Here is an 11,371-nt window from a genome sequence, read left to right on the forward strand (position 1 = left end):
ATCCTTTCGAGGTTCGAATCACAGCATCATCGCCGCCGTCCTCGTCCGTGATGACCGCCCGCCCTCCTCCGCCACGATGCGCGCCTTCTCCCCCGCCGACGGCTTCCTCGACGGTGCCGACATCCCTCTCCTCCCCCCTTTCTTCTTTTCAACACTATTCCTCCACACTTTCCTATTTATTATTAGACCCAATGTAATTAGAAATGCAGCGTAGTTGGTGATCAATCATGCATCTTATCTTATCTTATTTGTTTAGATGTAGTAGCGGATGCTGCAAATATAAACAATTTCTTTAAAATTTTATTACTTTAGAATTTTTTTTTTTTTCTGTTTAAAAAGTGATTAGAAGAGGTAAAGCTTACATTTTGTTTAAATTTACTCTCTCCAGCTGCGGCTCCACAGCTGCTGCAGGCGGGCCTCAGCAGCAGTCGGATTCAAATGCATTAAACTAAACACCAGATTTGAATCTACATGTAGTTATAACTGCAGCGCACTTGCAACTTAACAGTTCTTGATAACTGATAGATGATGAGTATGATTAGATGTATACAACATGATTAGATGCGTGCGCCAGCAGTTTTTTAAGTCAATTTTTTTCGGAATACATTAGTTCGTAACATCTGCCGACCTTTCAAAATTTTTTATTTTACTATCTGATGTTTTAATCATTTGATTTGAACTATTTTATAACTTTTTCGGTGTGAAGTCGTGTACGTAGCTTATATCTCACATGATTTATGGGAGTACAATTTAATTCGAACGAGCGGTGGGTTCGAATTTTGTAACTAAAGTGTTGTCAAATAGCTGAAATCCAATGAATTGAAATTTTGGATAGTAAGAACAAACTATTTATAGGTTATATGGCTGTTTCAAAATGAGTCGTAGTTCACGTAAGAGTCTGAACAAATCATGACGTCTAGGGACGAAATAAACAAACTAGTGGACAACAATCAGAAAAGAAAATTCTTATATGCCCTGTTTAGATGTCAAAATCTGTTATTTATGTGCTTTGATGATTTTTTTTTTTTTTGTATGACTGGGAGTTCAGAGTCTAGTTTTAGCTATTTGTAGAGTGTCGACAGCCATGATTTGGTAGGATAGTATATATCACCTCACCTGTAAGGTGATTTATCTTATTTAGGAAAAACTACTTGAAGGCCGAATATAATATGCCTTTCTAGACATAGTGATCATACTCTATATCTACCAGATAATATGAACTTCTCGAGTAAATAAAAGAGATGTGTTGAACAAGATGTTCTTGCATCCAAGTAGGGTCATAATGCGCAAGCTATCATTGGATAACTTGATGGGACATGCAAACATGATTGAAATATAATATGTATGTTGTTGCTTCCATTACCTTCTCTGTATGTGCATATGACATGATTTACAGCATATCCTCCATCCCATGAGCATGGAGTGTTAAGACTACTCTTGAACCTTTTCTTATTAGCGATATTGACCTTTTGTGTAACAATTTGAATCTTTCTTTCTCTCCCGTTGTCTTTGGGAGAATTTGGAATTTGAATCTCTGATCGTGGAATATGGTGGATATGTGGCAGTGAAGGAAGGAGTGGACGAGATGATAAAGTATCTGGCCAATGAGCCCTCGCTGGGGTTGTTCTTCGTCCAGCAGCATGCCCATGCTTCCATGCCTCTTCTCCTCGATGTTAGGGTACAAATCCAGAGATCTTGCTTCTTGAAGAGTTGTTACTGATTTAGGGCATGTTTGTTTGGGCTTTGAATCGGAATTGGAATGATCATCTTTCATGGCAACCATTTGGTCAGAAGGAAACACACTTGGACTCCCATTCCAAGATGGAATGGGGGTCATCTAATTTCCTGATTTTGACTCCTGGACTTGAAGCCCTGGGTCGAATATCATTCTAAGGTGAAATGGTAATCGTTCAATCTATTTCCTATTCTGTTTGGGAGCCAAACAAACTAGCGTATTTGTAATACGTTCCCATTGCGGTTCCAGCCTGTTCCAACTCAATTGCTGACTCTGATTGAAATCGCAGTACAAACATGCTCAAAGATCTATGGTTATACTAAAAATGGAAAAGTAATAATAATAATAAAAGGTTCCCTTGTAGTTTCATTTGTTTTGTGTCAATAATCTTACCGAGCCAATGTGCAGGTTAAAGCTATTGTTATGGTATCGTAGTAGCCACTTGTTCACAATGCTAGCCTTTTCTTCTATCTATATTTGTTGCATTTTATTGCTGTTCATTTAATCTTACAATGGCCTTTGTTCCCCCTGTTGCAAGTACTAAGTTCTTAGTTACCACTTCCTTCTCATGCTCACTGGAAAGAAAGAAAAAATCTATATTGTATTGTATCTTGTAGTAATATTTTATTCCTTATCACAAACAAAATAACGTGGTTATATTCCCTTTCTTCTTAATAGGATAAGGTTGTAGAAGAGGTCCATGAAGTAACCCTGCATACTGAAGACATAGAGGATTCAATTTCTGTAGTGCAGTCGATGTCAGAATACGGACTTCCAATTGTTGACGAGATGATTAAGGACATAAATAAATCTCTTCTTATCATGTCAACTACCCAACCAAAGAGAGGGTACGTCTTTGCATCATCATTCTGCAATCCACTGAATTGTGATCTTTGATATACTATCCAACAGTAATAAGTTTAACTAAATCTTGTGCCTTTGGCATGATTTTTTTTAATCATAACTTTTGTCACCATGCATGTACCTTCGAATTCTAGCTTTGCTGTTATTAAATAATGCGATTTTTCACCATGCTTCATGTATATGTTGTTTGTTTCTGTATTCTCACTTTCTTTTTGTTGCCAGATTAGTTATTTTACAAGATAAACAGGTTTTCACCTCTGCCTTTGTAGATGGATGCTTTTCTATGTACATGTATATGTATAGGCTCATGTTGACCATGAGAAGCTTCATACGCTTATTTGTATGAGATGTAGTTAATGACTCGATAGAATTACTGTTTTGATCGAACATTGATTGGCTTAGATGTCTTTGCCCTTTCCAAGCATGAGACACATGGGTTTGCTTTCATTAGTATGATGGACTATTTTGAAATATGAAGCAGAAAGTGCACTTTGTGCTTCTACCTTCATTATTTGCACTATGCAGGCCATTCACCACCTATATAAGGCAGTTATATTTTTTTAAATATTTGAAGTAAATGTCGTTACTAACTAGGTCTTCTGACTTAGGGGATGAATATTTAATAATCTGATAAATATTAGTAATCCCTATCTTCCTATAGTTATGGTGATTATTTTTCGTTATTGTTACTTGATGGTTGCTTAACATATACTATGATCTAGATATAAAATGGAGCTTCTTCCTTTTGTTGTCGTACACAGATATGTGTTTATGTATGCAAACTCCAGACGGTTAGCTATAAAAGGTGATGCAACTGTAGTAGCAATATTGTGGTAATGTGTTGCGGGGTTGGAGTGGCGTAATATTGGTAGATGCACTGTAGTGACATACTCAAGCAGCAGTAGTTTAGAAGTGGTACTGTAGTAGTTTAGGGGAAGGAAAGAGAAAAAGAAGAAGAAAAGGAGGATGAAAAAAAGAAAGAAGGGGAAGAAGTCGGCCTCACAGATTAACTGTCCCACAAGCTCAATCTGACAGGGATCCAATTCTAGGATATTTGGCATTGGCCAACTCTAGCTTGAGCTGATAGGAAGGAGTCAACTAATTTCATTTAAGTTGATCAGACATAGCGCCCATGGAGTTTCCATTGTGGTTATGAATGGGAAAAAGGGCAAAAATCATTGCTCATCTTTTAACTAGATGTAGCCTTTACATGATTGTTCTTTTCATCTCATCTTAAATCTTGCATAGAAAACATTCATGAGACGGGGGATTGTATGTGGAATAGAATTTAACGTGGATCTTAAATCATGGCTGTAGGCCAACCATGATTAAGAAGCTATAGCATAGTCAGCGTTTGGGTTTAATAAAGAGGACATGAAGGGAAGAGAACAATTGTTGTTCAAAGATTCACTCAATCCATAGTATAAACATGAGGCCTTAGTGAACGTCCTCTAGTACGAAGCAAGCCTACTCTTTCCTATCTTTATTCTTGTTCACTAGACTTTCTTTTTTTTAATTCTTTCTAAGATTGTGGGCAATTGGAGTTTGTCGGTCATATTTTCTCTTAAGTGGTCATGCCTGCTGAGGAGATGCCGGATTAAGCCGAGGGTTGGTACCTGTACCTTAGGAGGTATGCTTGTTGTAGTGCCTACATGAGACGGTCTAAGTGCTCTTAGGGTAGCGTCTAACACACCCCCTACCAAGGCCCTTGCTTGAATAAAAGGATGAAAGATTGTTACAAGAGCAGAAAGCATGATCTATATAGTATGCAAAGCAAAAGTCAAAAAATGCAAGCACATGCTAAAATAATTGTTTTATCGTGGTTTGATGTTTACGCCTATGTCCATGCCTATCTTTCTCCAGAGGCATCAGATTTCAAGTAACTCGATGGCCTTTTTCACCAGTAAGACCAAGCCTCTTAGGCACACAACCACAGTTCAAATACTCAAAAGCTTTTCAAATGATTACACTTTTATTTTGATAAAAAGCTCGACCTCAAGATGTCATACTTGTAGCCAAAAGGCTAACTAGCTGTCATAAATATTTGACATGAAAGCAGAGAAATATCTGTATGCACAGTCAATCGAGCTAGTGCGTTCACTCAATCAGGTCGCATTTTTATCTCCAAAGGCTATTCCTGATGATTATCTTGCCTATGAGCCTATCTGAATTTTTGAGTGGCTCAAAACTATCCATAAATGCATGCAATTAAACAAGCCTTTTATTGTAGGTCAACCAGGCCTTTTGGAAAGATAATCCAGACTTGGCCTGGTGGCCATCTGTACGCACGGACGATCACACTACATCAGTGCAGTCGAATGAACACTGCTATTTTGGTTTAGTCATCTTCATTTGTACTCAAGTTGTGATACATTTTTGGAGTAAAGCATAAAAAAGACCAAAAATGGCTGTGGAGCCTTCGCTTTCATAGAGATTTCATTTGAACATTTGCTTGAGTCAAGTCCAGGCCAGGTGGAGTTAGAATCTGTTTGGGTTTGTCTGATCTGGTTCTGGTTCAGTTTGTCTTTAACCATCCTTGAGGGCAGTTTTGAACCCAAAACCTCAATAGACTGTTAACTATTAATATTTTAAGGTCCATCCAAAACTAATCGAACTGCATCAAAAGGCTTTATGAATTTTCTACTATTTATTGTAGATGGTTATGACAAAATCCAAAGTGAATAAAAAAAATAATATATGGATTGAAGATCCAATAATTTGTGACTATCAAAAGTATCAATTTTGAAATATGGATTGTATTTAATCTTCTACGACTTGTGACAAAGTGATAATAGCCAAGATGCTAATGCTTTTCTTTTCTTGCATTTCAATGAATAAAAATACAAATGCTTTTTGACATATAGCTGACATCTCTATGCATGCGTTTTGAGTTATCAGATTTTCCTTGGGTACTTAAACCTTGTATGCTGAACTTTTGGTCTTGGTTTCTTTGGATATTGACATGCAACTTTCACTTTGTTTTCAATTGAAACACACTTTCAGCAAGTTCATACAGCCTGTCTTTGCATCGGAAATGTTTTGATCGCTCACAGATTTTTTTCCCCCCCTCCAAAACATCAACTGTTTGTTTAAAATGTTAATTTTGAATTAATTAATAATTATGATAATTTAGGTTACATTTCTGAGTATGTAAGGGTTTTCTATTCATCAACAACAGACGCAGATTGACTTCTGTACTTCTCTACACGATCTATATACCAAAAGCCTTCAAATCTAATGTTTGGTGGAGTTGTGTACTGATCTGAGTATTTGAATCCTAGATCCCATTTGAGATTTAATTTGGTAAGAGAGATATTTTTGTGGGTCTGTAGCATTTGTAGAATTTTAGTAGTGGATGTTGGGGAGGAAGGGGGGATAGCAAGATAGCAACACTATATCATTGGACGAACTCCGGACAAAGTTTTACTTCTTTCATTCGGGCAACTTTGTTACAATCGTAGACAAGTTTAAAACCTCTTATATAAGAAGGGAACCACTAATGATGTTCATACAGAGGCTAGGCACGTAATTTAAATCGTGCGATGCTTGTGCCTTTCTAGAGGTCGATTTTAAGTCCGCCGAGCCTGTTTGCCTGTGTTTACTGTTCCTTGATATGAACACTTAATAGATGGACAACTTAGAGCGGTCAGAACAAGCATGAATCATAGCTTATGTATCTAACCACAAGCATAAACCTAATGCCAAAGTGATCTCAAGAGTCAAGACAGGCCTGATAATGGTCGCAGATATGCATGGCCTAGAGACCACCTTGCTTATCTGTTGGCATCGCTTGAGAATATTATGCTGATTAAGAGGATAAGATGGGGAAAAGTGGCTCCTTCGGGCTGCGTGATGCATCTTGAATGTCTTGCGCGCCCAGAGTGGCTTGACAGTATATTGAGATCCAGCTGAGACATCTGCGAAATCTTTTTTATCACTAGTTAAAATGATATAAATATATATATTTTTAATTCTCTTTCAGGTTAATCCTCAACCCTAGCCCTAGTTGGGGTTTTCAATCAAGTAGAAGCAGCCGAGGAGTAGAAGAATCCCCCATGCAAAGTGGTCAGAAAGGCGGAGGAAGCGGCCGTGGTTATCTATCAGCGATCCTCGACTCGGCGAAGCAGAAAGCGTCCAGCCTAAGATGGTCTCAGCCAGGCCCAGTCCTGAGAAGGAACACCAGCGAGAACTCTCTGTCATCTGTAGATCCGCAGCCTTCAGAGCTTGGTTTTTTCGGTCCTATTTCAACTCCACCGGAGGCCAGAGGAGATGAGCTGCCTGTGTCGAGCCATCTGGAATCAGATGCTGTTGCCGGGAATTCTTACAGAGATGATGCGTCGGCAGCATTCGAAAATTATGACAAGTTTAGATCAGAACAGGAACTTAAACTGAAAGAATGGCTTCAACAACCTGAAAGATCACAGTATGCACACAATAAATGGTGAGTGAAATTTATCCAAAAGCGCATTCGTAACTTAGTTCATGTTAGTTATAATATGTACAAGATACTTTTTCTGATTAGTTCTTGTTATGTCTGATGATCTGAATTTGTGTTTACTCTATGGAAAGAAAATGTGTATCAACTTTGCTATGATCTTTTGTAGTTTGTTAGTGACAAAGAGTAAATACCAACATAGTTATCATTTATTAGCAATGCTAATCACATGCATGTTTCAAACTTAGTAATTTATTTGATTTGAGCTGATTGAGGGCTTTTTAACTTGAAAATCTGAATGTATTGTTTGTTTTTACAAATTTAATTAGTACATATTTTATGCAATTCGTGTAATTATAAATTTTATTATAGTAAGCAATTAGCTTAAACTTTATGTCGGAAGAGTTATCAAATAAATTAAAATGTTGGGCACTAGAATAACAAATTTGAAAGGTCTGATAGTCGAATGGAAATGGTCAATAATTCAGGTAAATTCAATGCTTTTTTTAGCTTTCTTTTTCTTTTTTCTTTTTCTTTTTTTTTTTTTTAATCCAAAGACACACTAAAGTAGAGTTTCCCTTCCTTAATTTTTCACATTTGGGGATTTTATAAGACTAGTGAAAATATAATGTAGTCAACACTTATTCTACTGCAAATATATCACTGTATAAAAAGAGAAAATAAGGCTTCATTTGTCTTTAGAACCTCTAACAATATTTATTTGCAAATTGATGCAAATCTTTGTTAGTTAGGATGGGAATTAGGTAAAAATGTATGGAGGCCCCTCTACTATAGGTTGTTCTGAAATGGAGACCTCAACTTTTATTTTTTTGATTGATAACCCTTTAATTAAAATTTTTCTGAGTTGAGTTTTTATAGTTAATTAAGTTGAAAATTTTGCTTAATTTTATAGCTTAATTAGTTGTTAGTAATTAATATATCCAGTTTTATTCGCTCTAAAGTGGTTTAAACTATTGAATTTGGTGAAATTACCTATCAATCTAGCAAAATCCCAAATTAATTTGATTAAAACTCCTGATTTCAAAAAAATTATGTTGAGGAGCTCTTTTCTATATATATATATATATATATATATATATATATATATATATATATATATATAGAATTATACTACTACACTATCAATAGTATCAAGTGCTTGAATTATACTACTATACTATCAATAGTATCAAGTGTTTGGCGCTATCGAGTTTTCGGCTGTTGAATGAAAGGATGAGCGGTTAGGATGATAGTGGTCTCCTAGGGTTGAGTTGGTGGTTGGTTGAATAGTAAAATCTAATGGGTGAAAATAATGGGTAAATTGCATTGTTACTTCTTGACCTTTTGGTGAAGTTTCACTTTACCCCTCGAACTCCTAAAATGGATATCTAACACCATAAATTCTAATATTTCATTCATGTTATCACTTCTGTCAGTTTTCCATCAAGCTCCGTTAACTGGAAACTGACGAAAGGGGTAAAATTAATGAAATATTAGAGTTTAGGGTGTTAGATGTCTATTTTAGGAGTTTGGGGGGTCAAGTGAAACTCACCAAAAGTTCAGGAGGTAGCAATGCAATTTACCCAGTACTCTTGACTATAAATTATTTTATTATAATATGTTACTTATGGATTGACTACTAACCCTCAAGTTAGTAATTATGCTTGATTTTGAATTTATATATATTTTTTATCCTAAAATAAATCGTACCATAATTTATCCTACATTTTATTGTAATAAAATAAAAGCGAAAAAAATAAATTAGAGTGGCTTAAAGATAAGAAAAGAGCGATACTAACTACCTACGATGCTCGAACACTCTACTGTCCTGATGTACTCGCTAATATAGTTTATTTACAATAGGTGTCCTCACTCGGATATAGAGATTTTAATTCTCAATTAATTTTCTGTAGTATTCGTTTATCCCTTTTATCTTTAGAAGCATTGTTCTAGAAAATACACTTATTTCCTATGAAATTATACAATATAATTTTATTGTAGTCTAAAATAAAATTTTTGTATTTCATTTCAGCCAATTAAAAATTTTAATATAAAAATATAAAATAATATTTTATAATACTTTAGAACAATGCTTCTAAATATAAAAGGGACAAATGAGTACTACATAAAATTAACTGAGAATTAAAATCTCTATATCCGAGTAAGGACACCTATTATAAATCAACCATATTAGCGAGTACACCAGGACAGTAGAGTGTTCGAGCATCGTAGATAGTATCGCTCTTTTCTTATCTTTAAGCCACTCTAATTTATTTCTTTCGTTTTTATTTTATTATAATAAAATGTAGGATAAATTATGGTGTGATTTATTTTAAGATAAAAAATATATATAAATTCTAAATCAAACATAATCACTAACTTGAGGGTTAGTAGTCAATCCATAAGTAACATATTATAATAAAATAATTTATAGTCAAGAGTACTGGGTAAATTGCATTGCTACCTCCTGAACTTTTGGCGAGTTTCACTTAACCCCTCAAATTCTTAAAATAGACATCTAACACCCTAAACTCTAATATTTTATTCATTTTACTCCTTCCGTCAGATTCCGGTTAACGAAGCTTGACGGAAAACTGACGGAAGGGGTAAAATGAATAAAATATTAGACTTTAGGGTGTTAGATATCCATTTTAGGAGTTCGAGGGATAAAGTGAAACTTCGCCAAAAGTTCAGGAGGTAATAATGCAATTTACCCGAAAATAATCAAAGGATAGATCTAATGGCAGAAAATTCGATAATATCGAGAGCTTGGTACTATCGATTATAGAGTAGTCGGACTCTCCCTCTCTCTCTCTCTTCTCATCTCTTCTCCTTTAATCATTACTATATAATTATATATATATAGATATATATTATATATATTTAGAGTTGGGACTGTTGCTTACTATTTAAGCGTAGCCAAAAAATTTTCATTTGTTTGTTACAGTTTTTTTAGACTTTGGGGGATCACTCTTCTTCTTAATTTTTAAACATTAAGAGTAAAATACTATAAAGCCCGTGCGGGGACCACTCAACCCTTAGGGCGGACCACTCAAACCTCTTAAACAGGATAATATGATACCGACCCTACAAATTTTTCATCTTAAGGTAAAAACTTGATAGCCAAAAAGAACTTTTATTTATGATTATTCAAAGCCTAATTCTTTTCTCTCTCTCTCTTCTCTTATATGCTAATATAGGAGGTTGAGCATAGAAATACTATCGATAGCAAACCGCGCGTTGCACCATTTGTTTTCATGCATGGCAGCTTTCAAAAAATTGATGATCGAACACCGCTTGAACATGATCTTTATCCATTTTGAAGTATTTTAGAATATTTAAGATTTCTTAACATTTTCGATATTGCTCTCTTAATCATTCGGGTGGACACAAAAATGGAACGGCTGAAAATGGAATATTTCTTAACAAAAAATGATGATTACAGAGTCTTGTAATCAAGATCAACGAGCCTATAGAATCTCTGTTTCTTAAATAAGTTTAAAAATAAAATTTAACAAAAAATCATTTGGGATTTGACATATTTTTTACGCGCAGAGTTAAAACCGAGAAAATAACCTTATATCGACCATTAAAATTACAAATTTGAAACTTTGACTCAGATTTAGGGCAAATAATGTCGAAAAGATTATAAATTTGATTTTCTAAATACTTCAAGTAGTATAGATCATGGTTCATGGTGCCGATCGTCGATTTGGCAGGCCTCTGATCATCGAAAACACAAATGGCGGGATCGGCAAAGTGCCCGGCCCGGTTGCCTTATCGGATACGGCTTCTAGGCGCTCAAACCTATATATATTTCTTAATTATATATATATAGTAGTATATATTATATATAAATATATATATATATAGTAGGGCTACTATACTCTTATGAGTATTGGGCCCTTCGTACTCATAAGTTGTTTTCGATGATGATGCTTCCGAATCGACGATCCACTCCGTTAAATATGATATAGAGTATTTGAAACTAATAAAAAATAAATTTCATAATTTTTCAAAATTATAATAAAATCCATCAAACGGGCATAAAATGAACAGTCAAAATCGAACGACGTCCTAAAAAATGGATGATCGGATCCTTCAATTTAAGATCGGAGTTATTGATCTCTATCTAGGTAGTGAATAGAATTTTTTGTCAAAACTTCAACCTATTCCAATTCTTTTGCACCGTCAAACTAACAAGTATTCCATATCGGCCATTAAAAATTGTCAATTTTGTGAGCTTTTGATCGTAAGGTAAATGATGTTGAAAAATTATGAAATTTGATTTATAGAAGTTTTAAATGCTCTAGATAATATTTAATGGTACGGATCGT

The 11,371-nt window shown here is 34.9% G+C and overlaps 1 protein-coding gene across 1 annotated transcript; it reads left to right on the forward strand.

Annotated features, from left to right (window-relative positions):
• LOC109727251 lies at nt 1–7,259 on the forward strand (the record flags this gene model as incomplete). The annotated part of the gene is given in 4 exon segments (XM_020257289.1): nt 1–113; nt 1,566–1,678; nt 2,414–2,583; nt 6,582–7,259. Coding segments are annotated over 4 exon segments (783 nt in total). The 3' UTR covers nt 7,045–7,259.

The sequence above is a fragment of the Ananas comosus genome, linkage group 22 (genome assembly GCF_001540865.1).
Source record: "Ananas comosus cultivar F153 linkage group 22, ASM154086v1, whole genome shotgun sequence".
In the NCBI taxonomy this organism is placed as follows: domain Eukaryota; kingdom Viridiplantae; phylum Streptophyta; class Magnoliopsida; order Poales; family Bromeliaceae; genus Ananas; species Ananas comosus.